Below are 22777 nucleotides of genomic sequence, written 5' to 3' on the forward strand. Positions count from 1 at the left end.
CCTCTGCATCTCACCCCTCGTGGAGGCACCTGCGAGATCCTGTGCCCCCCACCCTCCATCCCGCCTTTGTCTCCTTGAGGACATCCCTCTGCTGCGCCATGCTCATGGGCCGGTCCCACGTGGTGCCGGCGCCTTCCCCAGTGCCCCCCGTGCACCCTGTCCCCTGCCAAGGAGGCTCCGAGATGGCTGCGACTGCTCAGGGCTTTTATTGCTGCTCTGGCACGGTGCTGGCTCCGAGCCGCGGGGCAGCGGCGGAGCTCGGCAGAGAGGAGAGGGCACAGGACAGGACCGGGAGCGGCGCGGAGGCCTCCTCGCCACAGTCAATAAATAAAGCCTATCGCAACAGCAGCAGCCTGCGTGGGGCCCCGGCACTGCCCCGGCCTGTGGGGCTCCCGGCCACGCCGCGCGGGGCGGGCGCCGGGGCGAGGGGCAGCGCAGCGAGCGCGAGCCGGGCTGCGTGCGCCGGGCTGTGTGCGCCGGGCTGCGTGTGCCGGGCGGCAGGGCTCGGCAAGGCACAAGTGGGGTGGCGGCAGGCTGCTGCGCGGGGGCGTGGGGACGCGGCGCATGCACGTGCCAGCCGCTCCTCCGCACGGGCCCGGGGCTGTGCCGCAGCCGGCGAGCCGGCCCCTCTATGCAGAACCCGCTGTGGCAGCCGTGCTCCTCGGTGCTCTCGTGCAAACCGGGTGCCCGTGGCACCCCGACCGTGGCGGCGCAGTGCCTGGGGTTGCTCTCCTCCCAGCCGTGCCGTGGCAAGGCCAACACACGGGCAACGTTCCTGCTCCTACCTGGGGCTTCCCTCGCCCCTGAGCCCATCACATCCTTCCCCCTTCCCTCAGCCACGTTCTCTGTCCCTCCCAACGTTTCCCTCCAGCCGCCCGCGTGCTGAGCGGCTCCTCCTCTGCCTCAAGGCTGCCTGTCCCCGTCCTTCCAGCCAGCCCCAGCAGCACGGGCATCCTCCGCCAGCATCCTCGGCGGCGGTCCGGCAGGTACATCGGCTCATCCCGGCTTCTTGGCCACCCCGTCCCGGGGCCCCTGGAATGTTCCTTCGGCTCCTCCGCGCCTCCGGAGCGAGAGTGCCCGGCTACTGCGGCCCCGGCGGCTGGCTGCCCTGGTAGGAGCGGAGTAAGACCTTGTGCTTGGTGACGGCCTCGCCGCGGCGCCGCTGGTGCTCCACCAGGAACTCCTTGAGGCGGTTGGTGGTGAAGGTGAGGGTCTGGCGGCGCAGCTTCATCAGGTAGGCGTCCTGGAGCCACGCGTTGGCGAAGCAGTCCTTCACCGTGGGGCGGCCCCTGGGGCGGCACGGTGTCAGGCGCCCACCGCGGCACGGCGACACCAGACCCTCGGCCCCCATCCCCACGACCAGCCTCCCTCCGAGACCCGCGGAGTCCCTGCTCTCCCCCAGGATGCCAGGGTTCCCAGGACCGGGACCTCCCAGGGTCTCCAAGAGCAGGGTTGGATGATAGGCTCATGGTTCCCAGTAGATCCTAAGGTAAGGGTGGATCCCCCAGGGTCCCCATGATGACCCCAGCCAAGTGTCTGAAGGGTCCTGTGGGGCAGGGAGCTGCCTGCCGGCCACATCCTTGGTGACCGGGGTATGCACTCACCAGGGGTGGACAGAGAGGACCTTGCGGATAAAGAGGGCAGCATTCTGCGAGACGTTGAAGGGGTAAAGCTTGAAGGCGTCAAAGCGCCCTGCCAGGATGCGGTTTCTCCGTCTCAATTGGGTCCAGTTCAAAGAATGGCGACCGCCCGCTGAGCCTGCGAGGACAGAAGGGAGGCACAGGCTGGGGGCGCTGGGGTGCCGTCCTGCCCCGCTCTGCCCCCCTGCACACCACAGCAGCGGGGGCACCTGGGACCCAGCACCCATCTCCGACGGGTCGGCCATGGCTCCCTGGAGTTTCCGACCCCCACGTGTGGCTAGGAAGGGCTTGTAGGGCTACAACATCCTCCCACAGTCCCCACAACCCAGCACCAAGGCTGGGGTTCCCCACGGCACTGAGCTCCACGTGCTCACCCCACCATCGCCTTGTCTTACATGATGTAAGTGAGGACTCCAACACCCCAGACATCTGCTGCAGAGCCCACTGGGTCGCCCTTCACCACTTCTGGTGCTGTGATCAGGGGAAAAGGTCTGTTATGAATGCAGAGGAGTGCTGGTACCCCTGGTACCCCATCTTCACCTCCCATTACTCCCAGCTGACACCTAATACCACAAGAGGGACCAGCACCTCCAAGGATACCCCAACCACTTCATCGACACCCAAACCCGCCCAGAAAGCTCAGCCACCCTAAGGAACCCTCCCCACAGACACCCTCAGTATCCCAGAGACTTTCCAACTTCCCCCATGGTCACCTCAACTCCACCATGGTCCCAGTCCCTCGCTGCTCTGCATGGGCACACACACAACCCCGCTGCACTGACTGCAGGCACAGGCATGTCCCTCATCCCATTCCTATCCCATCGCCACCCCATCTTCCCCATCTCCATTTCCCACCCAATCCCATCCCATTCCATCCTCACCCCATCTTCCCCATCTCCATTTCCCACCCAATCCCATCCCATTCCATCCTCACCCCATATTCATCCCCATCCCCACCACGTGCACGCTCTTGGTGCCCCACTCACACATGTACTCGAGGGTGCCCACGCGCCGCCCCAGCTGCCGCAGCATGAGGGGGTTGTAAGTCTGGGCGCTGCCAAAGTCGATGATCTTTAGGCTGTTCATGCCCGAGATGATGACGTTGTCCGGCTTGATGTCGAGGTGCACGATGCGGCGGCCGTGCAGGTACTCGAGGCCCTGCAGGAGCTGCAGCACGTAGGTCACCACGTCGTCCTCCGAGTAGCGAAACCTGCAGGCAGGCGGTGTCAGCCAGCAGCCCTGCACCCGATGGCCCCGCTGCATCCCTGTGCCCTCCCGTACCTGTCCACGATGCTGTAGAGGATCTCCTTGCCTGTGCAGTTTTCGCAGATGAGCACCAGGTAGCGGGGAGTGATGTATGCCTCGTGCAAGGACATGATGCGCTCATGGTGTAGCACCTTGAGGATCTCATACTCCTGCAGCACACTCTGTTTCCTCTCCACCTCGTACGGCACGATCTTGGCCATGAAGTACTTCCCTGTGCATTCTCCTTGCACAGCCGGATCACACCGAATCGGCCCCTGCAGCAAGGGGCAGCGCTCAGCCCCCCTGAGCATGGAGCACTGCCACTCACACGCTGGACCAGGGGGCAGCCCCAGGGCGCACAGGACAGCAAACAGCCACGGAGGGCTGCGTGGTGCCCTCGGAGCCGGGGCTGCCAGCAAGCAGGGACACCCCCTGCAGGGCCCCGTCTCACGGCTCCTCACCTCGCCTTCTCATCCAGGAAGGTGTACGGCTTCTGAGGGACGCCCTGCCGCAGCGCCGTGCTGTCCTTGGCCTCCCCGAGCTCCGCTCGGAGCAGGAGGCTCCTTGGAGGATGGGGTGATTGTGGGGGGCTCTTGCGTAGTGGGTGATGCGGGGGGCGTCGAGACAAAGGAGGTCACCATGTAGGGAGGCATTTTCCGACTGGAAGCAGTGTTGGGAGTGGGAGCCACCGTGGGGGCTGAGCTGGGAGTGGTCGATGCTGGAGAAATGGGGGCGAATTTGGAGGGGGACGGAGAGCGGCGCTGGGGGGAGCTGCGGCCTGGGGTGAGGGCAGGCGCGACATGGCAGACGTGTCCGTGGGAGCCGATGGGGAGCTGTGGGCAGGGGGCTCCGTGTGGGGCGAGGGGGCAGTCCGAGGAGGGGTGAACACCATCTCGGGGGGCACGCACACGGTGACGTTGGGCGCCAGCTTTGGTGGCTCCTGCTCGTGGGGCGCCGGCGGCTGCAGGACCTCCCGTGGAGACGCCTGCTTGTGGCGCCTGATCCGGACTGTGCAGGACTCCTTGGTGCTCGTGAGGCGGTGCAGGGGTGGGAGGCCCCCCCAGCGGCGGCTCTGGCTGTGCCACAGGCGTCTGGGTTGAGCGGCTGGAGTCCTCCTTCTCAGGGACAGGGATAGCGACGTCCTCCTTGGCAGGGGCAGCTCGGGAGTCTGCAAGGAGGATTGGGAGGCATGTGCTTGGGACACCCCCTTGGGCCCCATGGGCACCGGCCGTGGGGCAGCACCGCAGTGGGCTCTGCCCATGGCAGGGCACTGCTCACCTGCCGCGTCGAGGTGCACCTTGCCCGAGGGGGTGCTGTAGGGGCCCTGCCCGGCCTTGTTCACACAGGCCACCCGAAACCTGGCCGTGCTCCTGGGCGGTAGATCCGTCACGTTAAAGTAGCAGTCGACGATGCCGGTGCTGACGATCTTCACTCATGCTCTCCTGTCAGCAGAGGCAAGCGAGGGTCAGAGCAGCATGGCGCAGTGAGCATTGCCCAAGACGGCGGGGACTTTCTGTCCTGGTTTGGTGTCGCTGTGTGAGGCCAGGGCTATTTTCCAGATGTTGCTTCCAGAAAGTGTGTAGTGTCTCAGCCCCTCTGTGGCGTTTACCCTCCAGGGTTTTCGCCCATGAGTTGCCCATTGGCAGAAGCCAGCATGCAGGCTGAGTGTGCAGACACTTCCAGAGGCCACCCCATGACCAGGATGTCCCCAGTGTGGGCTTCAAGACCGAGAGGCCAGTTGGCAAGTGCATGGGGAGCAAAGGGCAACAGGGCTTGGCTCTGCCTGCATTTGCCCTGAACCCTGGTCCTCCAGACCCACAGGCTTTTGCCAGGGAGAGCAGGGAAGAGCTGGAGGTGCCACTGGGATGGGTCGCCCGGAGCCGGACACATTCGCAGGCCAGAGCACAGGCAGAACCAGCTCCACATACCGTCCAGCTTGCGCTCCAGTGTGTAGGTGCAGGGGGCCTTGCTCTCCGCAGGCTTCCAGAGCACCAGCACCGTGTTCTTATACTTTTGGGGGATCTCTGGGGTGCCCGGCCTCCCGGGGAGTCCTGCGAGGGGACACACAGGGCAGGCTGGGGGCACCCAGCAGGGCAGCTGCAGAGCCAGGGCCGCACAGCACCTGGGCTCAGACACACAGGGCCGGCTGGAGACACCCATGGAACACAGCCAGCCCCCTCCTCAAAAGCCCCCGTCCTCTTTTGCAGATGCTTGAGGCTCTGGTGGTGCTCAGAGCTGGGCCTGGAGTAGAGGAAAAGCAAGCCAGGCCTGGAGTGAGCAAGTGGGCTGGGTACCACTGCTGCAAACAGCAGTAGCAGGGTCAAAAGCAGTTTTGCTCTGACTATCAGGAGAACCCAGGAACTTGTGAGAGAAGGGCATGGGCCACTGTAATAGTGCCCGCACTGCCTTGGGGATGTGGTGAGCAGAGATCAAGCACTCGATGGGTGCCCCCAGCCGGGAGCTCTGTGCCACTATTAACAGCTATGCCCAGAGCAGGTCCCTCGTGCCAGAGCCAGGCACCGAGCAGCTGAAGCAGGCAAACCCCGAGCCCGGGATGTTCTTTGACCCCTGTTGGTAGCACCTGTATCCCCTGAGTCTCCCCAGCATCCTTACGTGCCACAGCCAGCGTGCAGGAGCTGATGGCTGTGCCCAGAGTGTTGGCGGCTGCACACTCATACAGCCCCGCGTCCTTCCTGGAGACCTTGGAGATGGTGAGCATCTGGCGGCCGTCCTTGCAGGAGACGATGTTCAGCACGTTGTCCGACTGCAGTGACCGCTTGTCTGCAAGGGAGGGCAGAGAGAGCGATGCCAGGGACCCCGCTGCCCCGGCAGCCCCTGGGACAGCCCACCTTGCACCATGGCAGCCCCTCACCTTTCATCCAGATAATTCTGGGGTCGGGCTGCCAGCAGGCAGGCAGCAAAGGGTCAGCGCATCGCCCTCCAGCAGCACCTGGTCCTTCAACTTGATGTGGAAAACAGGGGGAAATCTGGAGAGCAGAGTGGGGCACAAGGGCAGGGTAAGGCTGGGGCATCAGTGGGACAGAGCCCTGCAGGGACCAGTCCCCACCTCTGTCCCCTGCTCTGGAGCTGCAGGCAGCACCCTCAGGGGTTGCCCTGGGGTTGCTGAGCCTGGCCATGCCCCTCGAGCTGGGGAGCAGAGCTGCAGAGAGGGACGATGAGCACTGACAGTGGCCCCTGCACCCCGGTCCCAGCCCAGCTCCTGCAGCTGGGGTGGCAGGACACCGACGTGTCCCCACTGGGCTATACCCACCAGACTCGCTGTGCACGTGCTGCCGGCCTGCGATGGAGCCATCCTCCTGCAGCAGGCTGGAGGGGATGTTGGGCTGCGAGGCTCCCTTCTCCTTCCTGGGCCGGGACAGGCCCCCAGCGCTCCCAGCCGGGACCGTTTCTGGCTCTCACCAGCACCTGCGCAGACCCGACAACACATCAGAGGCAGCTGAGGGCTGGGGACAGTGACAAGCTCGGGGTGGGCATGCCCTCCTGGATGCTCAGGATGGCCATGTCCTGCGCCGCGCTATCCAGGGACCCTGGCAGGACACCACAGCTTGAGTGCTACCCACCAAGGGGAGCCCCCAGCCCTCAGCTCACCTTTGGCAGACGTGGAGGAAAGGATGCTGCCTTCCGACTGCAGAGACTCGGAGGAGGGTGCAAATGCCGGATGGGGGCCCACCTGGTTCTGCGCCGTGACGCCCACCTGCCGCAGGCTCTCCCCCTCCGAATTGGCCCGTCGAGCAGGGAGAGGCGCTTCTCCGGTTGCTCCTTGGCCCCTTCATCTCTGTTCGCTCATCTGAGAGACTGCGCAGACCGCGAGGAGACCCGGTCCATGGTGGCGCTGATCTTCCTCCGCACGGCTACCACCGGCGACTCGCTCCCACCAGCACCCGGCTCTGACTTGAGGCTTTCGGAGTCCCTCCGCTCCTTGGAGCTGCCCAATCCCAGGCTCCAGGAGAAACGGCGCCCACGCGTTGGGGTTTCTCCTCCTCCTTCTTCTCCCTTGGTCTTCTTCCTCTCTGCAGGTGGTGTCCGCTTGAGCGCAGACTCATCCTCCGAATGAAGCCAACATCCTTCTCCACCTCGTGCAGGTCCTGCACTGACTTGGACTTCTCCACCAAGCCGGTGGGCCGGCCCTTGCGCAGCTCCAGGGGCACACCAGCCGCGTGGGCCGGTAGATGCCCTCATCGCGGGACGAGGGCTGGCCAAGTGCCGGTCTTCCGAGCGCGAGCGGGTGAGGAGCTTCAGCCCGCGGCTGAAGGACGACTCCCGGCTCCGCTTGAACTTGGCCTCAAAGACCTCCTCCGAGTCGATGTCCTCGATGAGCAGGGAGCTCGAGGAGCTGGTGGGCTTTGGCTCCCAGCCTCTCTGGCAGTGCTGGTGCGGAGGCTCAGCAGGGGCAGGTGTGGGGGGCTTTGGGGTTTCCTCAGCCACTGGCTCCCCAGCTCGTGTGGCTCCATGGCTTGCATGACATCCGCATAGGAAGATGTCTTGGGCGCTCGGGCTCCGGGAGCAGAGGACCCCACTTGCTGCGGCGTGGATGCTCTTGCCACAGTAGCCCCCTCCCCAGGCCCCTTGCTGCTCTGGTGGCTTCAGCCTTGGCGGGCACCTTTTCTTCATGCCTCTCGGTTGCAGGTTTCTTCCCCCCAGCAGCCACTCGGACTCCAGGTTGGCTCTGTTCCTCCGGCACGCGTCTCCTGTCATGGGCAGCTTTGGCTGGAAGTGCCCGGGAGAAGGCGGTTTTCCAGCGCCGGGGGCAGCGGCTGGCTGCCAGCATCCCGCGGCGTGTGGGGCCGGGAGTCGGAGAGGGCCGAGAGCGAGGGGGACTCCTTGAGCCGCTGGGCCCTCATGTGAGCCACAGGGATCTCCAGGGGCGCGCCAGAGCGGCGGTGCCGGATGACAGGCTCAGCGTCGCCGTGGCTGAAGGAGCTGCTCTTCTGCAGCAGGCGCTCCTGGGGGAAAAGCTGCGGCGAGGTGGCCTCGCTGGACGCCGCACGCACCAGCCGGGGCCCTGCCTGGGCCGGCTGCTCCAGCCGCGGTGGCCGCAGCACCTTCTTGTCAGGGCTGACCCCCAGCGTCTCCAGGAGGGGACCCGCAGGCCGCTGACCTTGCCCATCCACGGGGCTGCCCCGCAGCAGGCGCTGCCGCATCAGCTCCAGCCGCTGCGCGTGGTCGTCCTCGCCCAGGCCCCCCTTGCGGCGAGGCAGCTCCATGGAGGCCGCCTTGGCCAGCACCCGGCGGGGCTCCCAGGCCTGGCTCAGCCCCATCCTCGGTCCCCGGGGCCCGGCTGAGCAGGGCACCATCGGCGGAACTGCCTCGCTTCAGCTCGCCACGCTGGGCTGCCCTGCGGGTGCTTTCTGGGGACTCCAGGCTGGAGCCTTTTCTCACAGCTTTGCGGGGATGCTCCGGACGCTTCTGGGCCTCAGGGGCTTCCTCATCGGAAGATCCGGGGGCCTCTGCCTCTGCACAGGGCCGCCGTGGCAAAGCAGCCCTTGGCCTCTTCCCCAGGGCCACCGCTGGTCTGCCTGCTCCTTCACTCTGCCACTCCATGGCAGACACATCCCCCTGCACGGCCACCTCCTCCCTCAGTCCCTCGGCTGGCCCCATGGTCTCATCATCCGTGGGGATCTCATTGAGCGACATGCGGGAGCCGGAGAACTCCACCTGGTGTGGCATGGGGATGAAGGGCAGCTCATCCAAGTCATCCGAGTCCGAGGAGGATGACAGAGCTGGGGACTCCTTGAGGTGCCGGGGCACTGCGATGGACAGGTGGTTGGATGTGTCCTCCAGCAGCTCAGGGATGGGCCGCAGCACCATGTTGCACTTGTAGCTGATCTGCGAGCGCTGCACAGAGCCGGGAGGGATACATCAGGCCCAGGCAGACAGCCCAGCACAATAAAGCCCAGCACCCTCCGCAGCACCCTATTGAGTCAGACCCACGGCACAGCCCGAGCCAGCACCCCTCCTCACCATACCCACCTCGTGGCCCTGCCCTTGCCCTCGTCCCGCCTTTACCTGCCATTTCCGACGGGAGAGGAAGAGCTTTAGGTGGTCGGTGCTGATAACTTTCCCCTTGGCCAGTGTCTGCAAGCGGAGAGGAGAGTATCATGGCACAGACCCTGCAGCTGCCTCAGAGGAACCCCAGTACCTCCAGGTCTCCGCCAGGCTCACCTTGAACCAGGGGTGCTCCAGGGTCTGCTCTGCAGTGGGTCTCCTGTAAACCAACATTGCTGGGTGAGAAACTAGGGGATTTAGGCCAGCCAGGGGGAGGGTAGAAGGGTACAAGAGGCAGGTGTCCATGCTACAAGTCCTATCCCCAGCAGGCTGATCCATGTACACAGCTCTCCATGCTTCTGCCCTCAAGCACCCCAGAAATATGTGGGCTGCCACTCTCTTCTAAGCATAAGAGTCATGACATAGAAGAAACAACGTGGATGGGGGGAACAACACCCTGAGCCAGGGCATGAGCTGCATCCAGCTACCCTTGCAGCCCAGCTGGACCTATCAGAGCCTTGACAACCCCAGACACCCATCACTGCCCCGGAATATGGTCCTGGGGTGTCCACATGTGCAGCCAACCTCTACCTGCCCAACTCCATGCCAGCCACTCCTCCACTCCAGCCCTTCCCACCTGCCGCACACTCCCCATCCTGGAACCCACTGTCCACGTATCCAATACCATGAGCACTTGGGAGGGGACAGGGGTTCCCTGCACCACTCACAGCCTGTCGTTGACCAGCACTTTGATGACAAAGCCCTTGGCTTCCCGTGTGAGCCCCTGGAACATCCTCTCCTCAAAGGCCACGTTGTAATTGCGGATGTTCATCAGCGTGGTCTTGTCGTTCTCGCCCACAAAAGGGGAGATGCCCGTGAGGCTGCCAAGGGAGGGAACATGTCATCAAGCCATGGGGGATATGGGGCACAGTGTGACAAGTCCTGATATGCTGGGAACCAAGAGAAGGACCCTCGATCCAGCCCTAGTGCCACGAAGGAGACCAAGCCAAGCCAGCCTGCAGAGGCTGGGGAGAAGGCTGAATTTGCAGAGATGCGTTTGTGACCCAGACCCCAGCACTGAAACTGCTACTGGGGCAGAAAGGAGGATGCTCCTGTGGCTCCCAAGGGCACGACAAAGCACTTACCACAGGTAGGCGATGACTCCCACTGGCCTGTGGAGAGGAGAGCACAGTTACTGCATGGCACCTTCCCAGACTTTGGCTCCCCAGCAGCCCAATGGGCACCCCAAGCCTCCCGAGGACCTCTCTGGTGCATCCTGCCCTGTCCCGACCACAGCAGGGAGACCTGTGCCAGGGGCCACCCTTGCACCAGGGCTGCTCTTACCAGACGTCGGTGACGCTGGAGATGGGGCTCTGGTTGACGATCTCGGGACCCACAAACTCGGGGGTGCCGTACTTGCAGTACTGCGGCTCGTCGGGTGTCAGCTCCTGCGCGTTGCCGAAGTCGCAGATCCGGACTTGCTCACTGCTCGAATCCGCCATCAAGAGGTTTTCTGGCTACAGGACAGTGCGGGCAGACGGGAGCTTGGCAGGAAGCTCTCCTGCCAGGGGACAGGCCGGGCTGGCACTGCCCGCAGGGAAGACCAAAGGGCATGGGGCAGCAGACAAAAGAAGGGCTGTTCCCTAGGGATCAGCTTTCCCAGGAAGGGCCCAGGGTCAGTGAGAAGAAGGAATGTCCCCCGTGAACAGGACCTGAGCCTGCCCTCCAGCCTGGCAGAGCTGTGTGCCCATGTGTGCCAGGGCAGGGAGACATGGAACAGAACAGGGCCAGGAGAGCCCTGCACTCACTTTGATGTCCAGGTGCAGGACTTTTTGCTGATGCAGGTAGCAGATCCCCTCCAAGACCTGCCGCATGTAGGACCGGACCTGTGAGAGACAGAAGGGGTTGGGGTCACTGGCTCCAGGCAGGAGCCTGAGCATGGGTCAGACCCATGTGGGGCAGGGGACCAGTCCTGTGTGGAGGAAATAAGGGGGCTGCAGCCTCCTTTGAAGGACATTGCAACAAGCCCTGCAGGTCCCAAGGGCGAGGGTAGACCCCAGGGCCCCCAGGCTCCCTCTCTACCCCATCAGCCCCTATGGGTCACCCACCTCGGACTCGCACACTGAGGGCTTCCTCGCCATCCTGTCCAGCAGCTCGTCCTCAGCACAGCTGGACCCTGGTCAAGGAGCACAGAAACGCCATGCCCAGCCACGCTCTACCCTCTCCTTGGCTCCTGCTCCTCCATGGGCCGCTCTGCCCACCCACCTGGCCCCAGCCCTCCCCTGCGCCCCAGCTCCGTGCGCTCCCAAGCTGTGCTGGGCTGTGCCCGCAGGATACAGCTCCATGACCATGATGACGGCATTTTTCTTCTCAAAGGCATCGTGGAAGAAAACAATGCGCTCGTGGTCAAGCTGTGAGAGGATATGCAGCTCCCGGCGTGCTGACTGCTTGGCCTTGGTCCTCCCGGGGACAAACTTGGCAGCAAAGTCCAGCCGGCTGCTCTTCTCTGTCACCCTCCGTAGGTATGAGAAGGCCCCCCTACAATGCAGCGATGGGGGGGCAATGAGGGGGCCATGGAGAATAAGAAGGTTGGTGGAGAGGCTTGGAAAGAGCCTAACAAGAGGCCAGGAGTCCTCCCCATTCCCACGGCAGCCTGGGCAGCTGCCCGCTCGGCAGGTTGCTGCACGCACCCCTGACAGCCCTCCAGGACCATCTTCCAGGATATCCTAGATCTGACTTCTCCACAACTGTCCCCACTCCCCAGTTTACACTGCTGCCCACAAATGGCCACAGCTGCTCCTGCATAAGGATCCAGTCTACCAGGGCCTAGGAGTTCAGTCCCTGGAATCACAGCCCCACGATGCAGCCAGGCTCTAGCATCCCTGCCACATCCCCATGGCCTCGTACCTGCCGATCTCCTCATGCACATCGTAGTAGTCAGTCAGGCGTCGTGCCTTGTGCAGAGCATCCTCCTCCATGGCAGCATCAGCAGCGGGCTGGGCTGAGGGAAGGAAAAGCACTGGCAGGGGCGAAGCGAGGTACCAAGGGACCTGCCCAGCAGGGCCAGGGCACAGGAGAAGGTGCCACAGGGCTGGTCCAGCCATACCTGTGCGTACCACGAGCTCGGCCTTGCAGGACACCTCCCCAGCGAGGTTCCTGGCCGTGCAGGTGTAGACCCCACTGTCGGGCTCAGCAGCACCCAGCACCACCAGGGAGCACTCGTTGTCCTCGTACACAAAACTCAGGTGGCTGCTCTCCTCCAGCAGCTCCCCGTCCTGGGGGTGACAGTGGATTCAGGGGAGCTCCATGCCATCCTCAAGCAGTTCCTAATGCAATGCTGTCACTCTTTCCCCACAGGTAGGGCACAAAGAAAGGCTGGGGGCTTTTGGCACGGGGTGTATCTTACATCACTGGGGCAGACTCAGACCCAAAGCCCTGTCACAGGCACGGATGTGAGGTAGCAGCAAGGAGCAGGCCCTGTGGGTCTGATGGGGGAGGGCTGTGGGTCAGGAAGGGGTTTTGGGGGTGGCAGCCCACCTTATACCACATGATGTCCGGCAGCGGCTTGCCCTCCACCACCACAGCAAAGCGTGGCGTCTCGCCTTGCTGGGCATCGATGTCCTCCATGATGGACTCAAAGCGCGGTGCCTCTGCAGAGAGACGGGGCATGGGGCACCACGGGGTACTGCCCCATGGTGTACAGGTGTGGGGCACTGTGAGACAGTGCCAGGCTGGAATACAGGGGCAGGGAGTATCGTGGGGCAGTGCCACACCAGTGCATTTGGGTGAGGGCCGTCATGGGGCGGTCCCCTATTGTAGGAGCATGGTGGACATTGGGGTAGTGCCAGCTCCACAGCATGTGGCATGGGGCACAGTGGGCCGTTACACACAGATGTGGAGTACTGTGGAGCAGTGATGCAGGTATGGGACATGGAGAAGCTGATCCCCAAAGCTTGTGAGCATAGAGCCGCATGCGGCAGTGCCACCCCATTATATACAGGAGAGCAGCAGTGCCACGTATGGCATGGGGCTCCATGGGACAATGCTAATCTGGGGTACCTGGGCATGGGGCACCCCCACGGCACACGGGCAGGGGGCCGTGTGGTGCGATGCAGGGCACCTACCTGCGAGGCGGAGGTGGAGGGTGCAGTGGGCAGTGCCGTGGCGGTTGCTCACCTCGCAGGTGAGTGGCCCCACAGCGCCGCGGCCCACCTGCAGCAGCCGCAGGCAGTGCTGATCATCGTCTGGCATCATCACCTCGCACGTGCCCTCCTGCTCCGCCAGCACCACGCCACCCCTGTGGGCACACGCCATCAGCCTGCTGCCATTCCTGCCCCACGGCCTCCTCCCCGGCCCTGTGAAGCTCCTGTCTGCAGACACAGAGACAGCTCCACCTCACAGCCCCATGGCCAGCTCCTGACCCACAGGCAGACCCTGCCCCGCTGTACTCCATGGCCTCCATGAATAGCTCCACACAGCCTTGGACATCACCCTCTGGCCTGCCAGCCCCAACAGAGGACCCTCAGCTAAGGGCTACACGAGCAGCTGGTGTGGGACCCCCTTTGTGCACCCCGTAAGCTGATGCTGGGCATGGGGCAAGTCATGGGCACTGAATCATGTCCTACCTTTTCCAGGTGACAGTGGCCTCCACGTGGTTGATAGTGATGGTGATAGAGGCTGGCTGACCCTCCACCACATAGACCAAGTCTGGTTTGTCCAGGATGACTGGGGCCGTCTCCAGGTAGGGACCTGCCACACACATCATCACCACCACCTCCAGACACCATGCCACCCCTCTCTGTGCTGGCACCTGGCACTGGGGATGGATATCCATCCATCCATCCATCCATCCATCCATCCATCCATCCATCCACCCCAGCACCCCTCCCCACCGTCCATCTCACCCCGATCCAGGAGTTGCACGGGCCCCACTGGTGGGGAGGGCTTGCTGTTGGTCTTGGGGGTGGCAGTGATGACACGGAAGAGGTACTGGGCACCCTTGGTGAGTCTGTGCACTGTGTAGGTGGTTTTCCGCACACCAGTCACCAGCACCATCCACTGTGTCGTGCCCAGCACTTGCATCTGCACCACGTAGGTCACTGAGGCAGGGTCTGTTTGGGGAGAGGGTCAGTGGTCAGCCCCCAGCCTTGAGCCTGACTGCACGCTGCATCACATTGCTGAACACCCCTGCCCACCCCATGTCCTAGCCCTGGCCCCCTCACCTATGGCAGTGTCCAGCCATTTGGGCTTGTTCCACGTCAGTGTGATGGTTCTGCCGGTCACCAAGGCTATGGTGGGAGGCCCATCTGGTGGGGTTGGCACCACATCTGCATGGGAAAAGCAGGGAAGGGGTGTCAGGCACTGGAAATACCCGTCCACCATCAGGCCTGGCAGGGACTGCAGGGTTAGTGCTGTCAGCAAGGCCCATGTGAGGTGTGAAGGCCAAGGATGGGGCAAGATCCTGCAAGGTGAGGACTTCACCACTATCCCTGCTTTGAGTGGGAGGCAGGACTGGAAGCCTCATGAGACCCCTTCCAACTTGAACTGTCCCATCATCCGTCCCTGACCTTGCTAAAGGCCACAGACCCCCCAGGGCACAGCCTGGGGGGTGGCAATGAGTGTCTGTGAAGCCCCAGCAGTACCGCTCCTTACCTGTGACATAGAGGTGTGCGTAGCACGTGGCCTTCCCTACTTTGTTGGCAATGACGCTTTTATAGACACCAGCATGTGCGTGGCTGACGGCCGTGAACACCAAGCGATGGATATCCTTATCTGTGGGGACGAGGCAGACACAGGGAGGGAAGATCTCCATCAGCAAAGCGGCACAGAGCTACCTTTCCCACAGACGGTCAGGCTGGGGAGTCAGCATGCAGAGCGGGTATGAAAGCTAAGGAGGTGCCGTGTCCTTCCCAGGGGACCACGAGCAGGGCTGTAGGGGCTGCACTGTCCCCGCTCTCTCCACCCCACGCTGGTGTCACTGCAGTGCTGGAAGCCCTGGTGGCAGCCCCACTGCCAGCCCCGCTACAGAACACGCAGCCCCAGGACGCAGGGAGCCCTACACTGCATCATCTTGCGGTCGTCGGTGCTGTCAATGCGTGAGCCGTTGTGGAACCAGGTGATGGAGGGGTAGGGCATCCCGGCCACCTGGCACTCCAGCACCGCCTCCTTGGATTCCACCACATCCAGGTTGTTCAGTGGCTTGAGGAAGTCAGGCATGGTGAAGCACTCCATCTCATTTTCTGCCTGCTCCGGCTCCTCCGGGATGGATGGCATCTTCTCCAGCTTGGAGCTGCAACCACCACCGTGTGGGCTCCATGTGAGGTGCAGCAGGGAGCCCCCAGCCCAGCCTGCTGCAGCACTCCCCAGGACCACATATGCTGCCTGACAAGCACGGCGATGACGGGGGGTGGCTGGGGCAGGGACTTGCCATGCAGAGGGGCTGGGAGCCTCCCCAGAGGCTCACAGAGCAGGCAGGTGTTATGTGGGATGGCACCCCGCCGGTGCATGTCCCAGGCGGGAGCAGGGCTGTGCTGGGAAGAGAGGCTCGCGGGGACAGCTGTGTCTGCAAGGTTCCCTTCCCAGTCCCAGCAGAGACGTAAGGAGCCCCTGGGAAGCCGACAGGACCAGGCAGGCCCGGGTGACGTGCCCTACCGTCCCAGGGGGGAGCTGTCACCCCATGGCACAGCTGCAAGGATGACCCTGCAGGGAACCCCGTAGCTCCATCCTGGTGCTCCTTGCAGCAGGACTAAGGGCTGAGAGTCTGCAGGGGACATCCCAGGAAAGGGAGCAGCCCCCGAGGGCCATTTCTGCCCCCTGGGATGGTGTCCCCAGCTGGGAGCTGCTGCAGGACGGAGCCAAGCGGGGACGTGACCGCGTGTAGCCGCGGCGGGCCGGGGGCGGGAGGGCGGCTCCGCAGAGCAGTGAGAACTGCAGCTGGGCCAAGTTCTCACAGAGCCGGCGCCGTACGGCACCGCGCGGCTCGGCCCGGCACAGCTCCGCGGGGAAGCGCAGCCGGACACACCAGGGCGCCCCAGGCATGCAGCGGTGCCAGGCTGCGGGCAGCAGGATGTGCTGATGGTGCAGCCACTGCAGGGCCCGCCTTGGACCTGGGGGCCAAGGACATTCCCTGCCTTGCTGGGAGGGATGCAGCCCAGGCACACCGGGGAATTCTCCAGCCCTTTGCGCAAGTCTGTTGTTCTCCAAATCCCATGGGATAGTGAGTGGGGGAAGGCAGTTCCTTCCACCCCAGGGAGTCCATTCCCTTCTCCCCAGAGGCCCTCCTCCTGGCTCTTACATCTGGGAAGCAGCGGAGGGTCGAGGTTCCTCCACGTAGAGCTCGGCAGAGCACTCCACGTGTCCATGGATGTTCCTGGCGGTGACAGTGTAGTGCCCCTCATCCTCGCTGCCCACGTGCACGATGACTAGCGAGTAGAGCCCCCCGTCCCGCTGAATCCGCACATTCTCCCCTTCCTGCACTGGCTGCCCTGCACGGAGACACGCACACAGTATGAGCACCCTGCTGCCGGCCCCAGTGGTACCCCCGGCTGGGGCTCTGCATCTCCATTCAGCCTGGCAGAGCCCCAGGTGAGTCCTGGGCTTGGGGGATTACCAAAGTGGGTCCAGATGACAGTCGGTGGGGGCGTCCCGCTGATCATGCAGTCAAAGCGCGCCGTCCGTCCCTCCACCACGTCCACATCCTCCAGCTTGCGCGTGAAGAGCGGCTGGACAGAGGGCCGCACCGTCAGGCGGGCGCTGCAGGTCAGCTCGTCTGCAAGGAGAGCGGGCAGAGCACGGTGTGCCCGGGGGCTGCTGGGGCGGGCACGAGTGGCGTGACCGCGGGTACGCGGGGGCAGAGCGGGTGAGCTGCAGCCACGCGCACCCGCTTGTACCCGAGTGCAGCCCCCAGCCCACCTCCACGGCACCCGCTCAGCGGGGCTGAGCCCCAGCGCACTGGGTGCGAGGCTGTGTCCCAGCACAGGGTGCGTGTCTGCGTGTGCCCCAGGAACCCTGAGCGCACGCGCTTGTGCAAGGGCTGGGCTTTGCCAGCCCCTTTCGCTCTTCATGCCGGTGCTGATGCCGGCTGTCCAGCAAAGCAGGAGGATGCCCTATCCTCACCTTATGACGGAGAGGCACAGTGCAGGACACCGGCTACCCTGTCCTCTTGGGGATGGGGCAGCAAGCCCGAAGCATCAGCACCAGGAGATGCAGCGCCCTGGGCAGTGTGGGGCTGAGTGCAGGTTCCCTGCTCCAGACGCACCACCTCACCTCCCAAACTGCTCCCAGCTTCAAACCCCGGAAGGTCCCTCACATCCACAGACATACAACCTGCTCTGCGTTGGGATGCAACTTGTACCAGCTGCTGTGACAGAAGCAGAGCTGCCTCCTGAAGAAAGGCTGCACAGGCAGGCTGGGGCCAGGGGAGTGGGAGAGGGACCCCTTGTCACTTTGCAGAGAGACCAGGTGGGTCTGAGCTCTGGAGGCAGAGGCTGTGCATGTGCACGGGCACAGGGGGCTGGCAGGGCACCGGATGGGGCTGCTGGGGCGAGCAGGGTGCTGGGTCTCGCTGCTCGTCCTTGGCTGCAGCCAGAGACACAGCACACCTGGCCTGTTCCCTGTGCCACCTCCCAGGCCAGCAGGGAGACACAGGCACCTGGAGCTGAGTCACCAAGAGAGGAGTGCACCCAGTGCTGTGCATGGCTGCAGCCAAGGAACACAGCCCTCTTGGGGTGCCTCGTGCAGCCAGGGCGCTACCTTCTCCGCCTGCCTCCCTGGGACCGCCTGTATGCTGCCAGAGGAGCTGCCTGGGCTCGGGGTGCTGCGGCTGGATGTGACCCTTGCCCTGAGGGTGCTGGAGAGCCCAAGGATGGGCACGTGCCAGGCAGTGACCGCCAAGCTCCCCAGCTCCCAGGGCTGGAAATCACTCCCTGTCCCAATAAATCCCCCTTCCAGCAGTCACCAGCTCTCCTGTATAGCACAGACCCAGACCTGTGGGCCCCAGAAGGGGGGCTGACCCCCCCCCCCCCCAGGGCCAGACCCCAAGAAAGATCCCCTGTGGGCTGCATGTCCAGCACTTACCTTTGGCCGTGCTGAGCTTGCAGGTGTAGATGCCGCTGTCGTCCTCGTGCACGGAGGTGAGCAGCAGCTTGCACTTGCGCCCGTCAAAATGCATCTTGCATTTGAGCAGGGCGGGCTGGAGCAGCCGGCCCCGCGACAGCCAGTCCACGTCCATGTCTGGCGGGCCAGCCACCAGGCACTCAAAGAGCGCCAGCTCCCCCGCCCCGACCACCACGTCCTGCAGGGGCGCCACGATGCCCAGGGACTGGCACTCGGGGCGAGCTGCCCAGGGGAGGCGGGAGAGAGAGAGAAAGAGAGAGAAAGACGCGTCTCAGCAACTGAAAAGCAACCGTGGGAGGTGGCGGGCCGGGTCGTGCGGGGCGGGGGCATGCGGGGACGCCCGGGCATGGGCAGGGGTGCAGGCGCAGGGTGCAGCGGGGAGGAGGTGGGGGCGAGATGTGGAAGCAGAGCTGAGCCGGACCGGGGAAGGCGGCCGGGAGGGGATGGGGGTGAGGGGAGGTGTCCGTGCCAGGAACACACCACACAGCGCTTTACCAAACAGATTTTATTAGAGCTACAAAAAGGGCCACGGCCTCGCAGCCCTCCCCGCGCCAAGCCCCACTGGGAGAAGAGAGTGGAGCTCGGGGGCACCCGCTGGTCCTGAACCCTGGGGATGCGGCGAGGGACGTTCCGCACGGCCAGGCTGCTGCCCGGGCTGCTGTTGCAAAGGCAAAGGCCTCTCCCCACCTCCCGCACCAGCCCCCCTGCATGCGGGCAGGGTGCTGCACAGGGGTCCCCGGGCCTCTTGTCCCCCAGGTGACTGCTGCAGAGCTGCCACTGCGCCAGGCCCCTTCCCTATGTCCCCACAGAGGCGACTGCGGGCCAAGCTCCCTGCTCCCCGTCCCTTGAAAGCGAGGAGAGGAGCAGGACACACAGACACGGACAAACGGACAGAGCGAGAGACAAGACAGCGTCGTACAGCCGCCCTGGCCCGGCTCGGGGGGTGCCTGGCGCTACCCGCAGCCCCCCCGCCCCGCTGCTCGGCCTCCGCTCCGCCTCCCCCCGGCCATCCAGCAAGCCCATGGCCGCGGTCGAGGGCCCACGTGTCCCCGCGGTGCGTCCAGGACGAGGCGGCGAATGGAGCAGGAGGTAATAACACAGGGTGAGGTCCACTGCCTAAGAGGTGTCCGCCTAAGAGCCCCGCGGCCGCGGCGCCGAGAGATGCACCCCCTTATCGTACTCCCCCTGCGTACAGACAGAAACCGCAGTCAGCAAGCGGAAGGGTTAGTGCAGCGCAGACGGGGCCGGCACGGACGCACACGCCAGCGCACGGGCACGCGGCAGGGGCGCGAGCACACGCAGCAGCGCACAAAGCCGCACGCCGCAGACGCCCTGCCCGGACCCGGCCTGCTGCCTCTGCCGTCACCCCGCCAGCGCTCGGGCGCGTTCACAGCTCCCGCCGCAGCCAGAGGCTCCCAGCAGGGTCCTGGCAGGGGCTGCTGGGCTCAGGCCTCCCTCGCTGGGGTGCAAGCAGTGCGGGGCAGCACGGGCACGGCCTGCGGGGGGACAGCAGGGAGGACCGGGGGCAGCAAGGTGCACGAAGCAAGGAGCGAGGGAAGGAAGACCATGTGGCTCATCCCCGCTGGCTCCTTCCCTGGTCTCTGGGGATGCAGGGAAGAGCCTGGCCCTCAGCTCGCCATTTGCACACAGGGCATGAGAGGACCCAGGAGGAGGCCTGAGCCCCAGCAGAGCTCGGGAGGGATGGCAAGGGCCATGGGCCAGCCCTGTGCCCATGGGCAGCACCTGCTCTGTGCTGGGAATAAGAAGGGAAAAGACACCTCCGAGCAGCCCGGGGCAGGGAGAGGGAGCTGTGGGGAGAGCTCCCATGGGCGACTGCCCCAGGGACACTGCCCCAGGATATGGGGCACTGTGTGGGCATGGGGGAGCACGAGAAAAGCCAGGCTGCATAAAGCAGCAGGCTCTGGGTCAGGCCGGGGGTCCTGGCGTGGCTGGGACCCAGGATAACAGACCCATGGGAAGCGCTGGTCCCACGTGGGGCTAGCCCTGCTTCCCTGCTCCTCACACGGCTGCTGCACCGCGGCAGGAAGGGACAGGCTGCCTCCTGCCCTGCTCCCAGTGGCACTGCCGAGAAGGGCGTCTGCAGCGGCCCCTTCCCCACCCGGCTCATGCAGGGCTCTGGAGCCAGCTGGCCTCTCGTGGCCAACGGTGACAGGCGCCGGGCGCTTTACCTCTGACCTCCAGCTTGGCCTCGCACTGCTTCGTGCCATACTCGTTGACGGCCTTGCAGGTGTAGAAGCCGGTATCGGTGCGCTCCGCCGCCAGGATGTGCAGTGCAAAGAGCCCCCGGCCTCCCTCTGCCTCCTCCGCATGGTGCCGGCGTCCGTACTTCACTGGCTGACGGTTCCTCAGCCTGCCGGAGGGGACAAGCAGAGAGCAGGATGATCATCCTCATTCCTGCAGACCCAGCTCAGCGTTCCCCAAATGCCTCCATCTCCTCCAACCCTGCTCTGGACTGGAGCTCCCTCCCTGGGACTGCCCCAAGCTGGCAGTCCCCATGCCCGTGTATCCCCAGCCCAGCCGTGACCCAGCGAGCACAGAGACTCACCAGTAAATGATGGGCTTGGGCTCCCCACGGACACGGACACGCATGCTGACATCCTGCCCCTCTAGCACCGACTGGTCCGACAGGGCCACCTGGGGAAGCAGGGCATTAGAGAGCAGTGAGCACCATGCCCAGGGTCCATGTCCCCATCACTGCACCTAGGGCCACAGGTCCCCTGCCACGACAGTGGCCCTGGGGCATGCGGAGCCGACATGGAGCATGGTAGGCAGGAGCAATGCCCAGTAGGAAAGCCTGACGCAGTGTCTCTGGGCACAGGGACCATGTGGCTGCAGTCACAGGGTATGCCTTCTTTCTGCCAGGAGGTTCAACTCACCTCAAAGGTGGGTGCAGCCTTGAAGCTGCTCTCCGGGGAGCTGCGGGCAGCCCCGTGCTCTGCTCTAGGCTGCAGCTTCATGGCCGGCCGGTGCTGGGGCGTCCCGGAGTCAGGGAATTCTTCCAGGGGACTCAGGTACTCCTCATCCGACGTGATGGGGCTGACCTGGCCGAGGGGGGGGGCCAAGTTCCCATGCCTCTCCACAGCCGGAGCTAGCACAGGGAAGAGGCTGGATAAGCAGCTGGCACCAGGCAGAGAGAGGAAAGCAGAGCCATGGCCTCCTCCCTGCCACGCTGCGCTCTGGGGGCCCAGGGACACCCACCCCTGGGTGCATCCTGCCACAGAGCAGTGCGGAGGCAGCCAGGACCCAGCAGCGAAGGGGTGCCGAGCTGCACGGGGGGAGGGAGTGAGAGGCATTCCATGGGACGATAAGGGACGCGATATCCCGCAAGGCGACAGCACGGCTCAAGTGGCTCTTACGCAGCAGGCCATGCTCCCATCCTTAAGCTGACCGGATTCCCGGAATGGCTGCCCCGTCCCAAGCCGGGAAGGGCTGAAGGTGACATTGGCAGCTGCGCTCCCCTCCCTGCGCAGCCGACACGGCCGCCTGTTCCGGCCTATGCGGGAAGCTGGTGCAGGCGGACACGGGGTGGCTATGGGGCGGCGGAGGCGGGGGGGCCACGGCTGCAAGGTGCAGCAGGGTGGGGGGGCAAGTCGTGCGCTCCAGCCCCGTTGCCAAAGCCCTGCCGGGAGCTCAGGGTGCTGGCCCCCTTCCAGCCTGGCTGCTGGCCCGGCCCCGGCCCTGCTGTCGCGGATCCCCTTACCCCTCACAGAGCGGCGAGCGAGCTGCTGGACGGGCAGCGCGGGTGCCCCGAGCACCGGCCGGATGCCCCGGGGCTGGGACAGGGCCGGCAGCGGCGTGGGGCGCCCGACCCCGGGGACCCGGCCGCCCTCCGCCCCCCGGTGCCCCGCACTCACCGCGGGGCGCTGCCCCGAGCCGAGCCGAGCCGGAGCGCGGCGCCGGGGGCGCCTCCAGCGGGCAGCGCCGCCCGCGCCCTGCCCGCCCGAGCGCCGCCCCGGGCCGCCCGGCCCCCGGGGCCGGGCCAGCAGCGCGGGGGAGGGCCCGGCGCCCGCCCCCGCCCGCGCCGCCGCGGCCCCCGCGCAGCTGCCGCGGGGGTGCGGGACCCCACCGTGCCCCGCGGGCGGCCTCGCTGCAGCGCCCGTTTCCCGCACTCTTCCCCCCAGCGCGGCCTCCCTAAGGAGGCTCTGGGCACGGGGAGCTCCCGGGGCTGCTGCGGGACTAGGGGAGCCCCGGGGAGAGCAGGGCAGGGGGCCGCCGGTCACGGCGCTGCTGTGGGGCAGCGAGGATGCTCACGGCCTGAGCCCGCTCCCCTGCACGCTCGCCGGCAGCGCGTCAGCTGCTCCGGCTCAGACAGAGCCTTGTAGGGTAAGGAAGCCGGTTTCTTCCCAATGACAGCAGAGGCTGAGTTGGCAGCCGGCCCGCCGCACCGCCCGCCCGCCCGCCCGCCGGCCGCCCTGCGCCCCGCACTCACCGGGCCGCACGCTGAGAATGGCGCTGCAGCAGGTGGCCCCCACCTCGTTGGCCGCGGTGACTGTGTAGAGGCCGGCGTCGGCCACCCGGGCGCTCCTGACCAGCAGAGTATGCCGCTCGCCCTCCGCCTTGATGGGGCGCGCGGGGCTGCTCCTCAGCGGGACCCCGTCCTTCCTCCAGGACACTGTGGGCAGAGGCAGGTCACTGTGGGGCACCCCTGAGGTACCCACAGCCCTGGTGGAGAGAGAGGGACGGGTCCCTCTGTGATTCCTGGCTTCCTCCTGCCCTCCAGTGGAGGCTGCGGGAGGCTCCGGGACTGCACA

At 65.2% G+C, this 22777-nt stretch overlaps 1 protein-coding gene across 1 annotated transcript in view; it reads right to left on the reverse strand.

Moving 5' to 3' along the window:
• Window positions 1-1080: 1080 nt before the first annotated feature.
• The window catches only part of SPEG (striated muscle enriched protein kinase), a 31554-nt gene continuing 9857 nt past the window's right edge, over window positions 1081-22777 (reverse strand). Inside the window, 52 exon segments of the mRNA XM_088519503.1 lie at window positions 1081-1289; window positions 1605-1708; window positions 1710-1758; window positions 2036-2111; window positions 2627-2850; window positions 2922-3123; window positions 3126-3160; window positions 3347-3423; window positions 3425-3687; window positions 3690-3858; window positions 3860-4053; window positions 4164-4327; window positions 4801-4936; window positions 5499-5666; window positions 5758-5781; window positions 5784-5872; window positions 6153-6268; window positions 6270-6281; window positions 6283-6311; window positions 6495-6638; window positions 6641-6937; window positions 6940-7062; window positions 7065-7100; window positions 7103-7357; window positions 7360-7479; window positions 7482-7638; window positions 7640-8143; window positions 8145-8741; window positions 8913-8981; window positions 9069-9111; window positions 9620-9772; window positions 10037-10063; window positions 10236-10408; window positions 10700-10777; window positions 11000-11060; window positions 11229-11429; window positions 11799-11892; window positions 11998-12166; window positions 12429-12541; window positions 13016-13188; window positions 13517-13640; window positions 13796-14002; window positions 14114-14218; window positions 14544-14663; window positions 14951-15180; window positions 16186-16375; window positions 16501-16659; window positions 17967-18227; window positions 20195-20376; window positions 20572-20660; window positions 20903-21114; window positions 22456-22638. Of these exon segments, the coding sequence (XP_088375629.1) occupies window positions 1082-1289; window positions 1605-1708; window positions 1710-1758; window positions 2036-2111; window positions 2627-2850; window positions 2922-3123; window positions 3126-3160; window positions 3347-3423; window positions 3425-3687; window positions 3690-3858; window positions 3860-4053; window positions 4164-4327; window positions 4801-4936; window positions 5499-5666; window positions 5758-5781; window positions 5784-5872; window positions 6153-6268; window positions 6270-6281; window positions 6283-6311; window positions 6495-6638; window positions 6641-6937; window positions 6940-7062; window positions 7065-7100; window positions 7103-7357; window positions 7360-7479; window positions 7482-7638; window positions 7640-8143; window positions 8145-8741; window positions 8913-8981; window positions 9069-9111; window positions 9620-9772; window positions 10037-10063; window positions 10236-10408; window positions 10700-10777; window positions 11000-11060; window positions 11229-11429; window positions 11799-11892; window positions 11998-12166; window positions 12429-12541; window positions 13016-13188; window positions 13517-13640; window positions 13796-14002; window positions 14114-14218; window positions 14544-14663; window positions 14951-15180; window positions 16186-16375; window positions 16501-16659; window positions 17967-18227; window positions 20195-20376; window positions 20572-20660; window positions 20903-21114; window positions 22456-22638 (7988 nt within the window). The 3' untranslated portion in view covers window position 1081.

This window comes from Tinamus guttatus, unplaced genomic scaffold (assembly GCF_059628265.1).
Source record: "Tinamus guttatus ecotype Peru unplaced genomic scaffold, ASM5962826v1 Tinamus_guttatus_pri_ptg000060l, whole genome shotgun sequence".
Classification (NCBI taxonomy): domain Eukaryota; kingdom Metazoa; phylum Chordata; class Aves; order Tinamiformes; family Tinamidae; genus Tinamus; species Tinamus guttatus.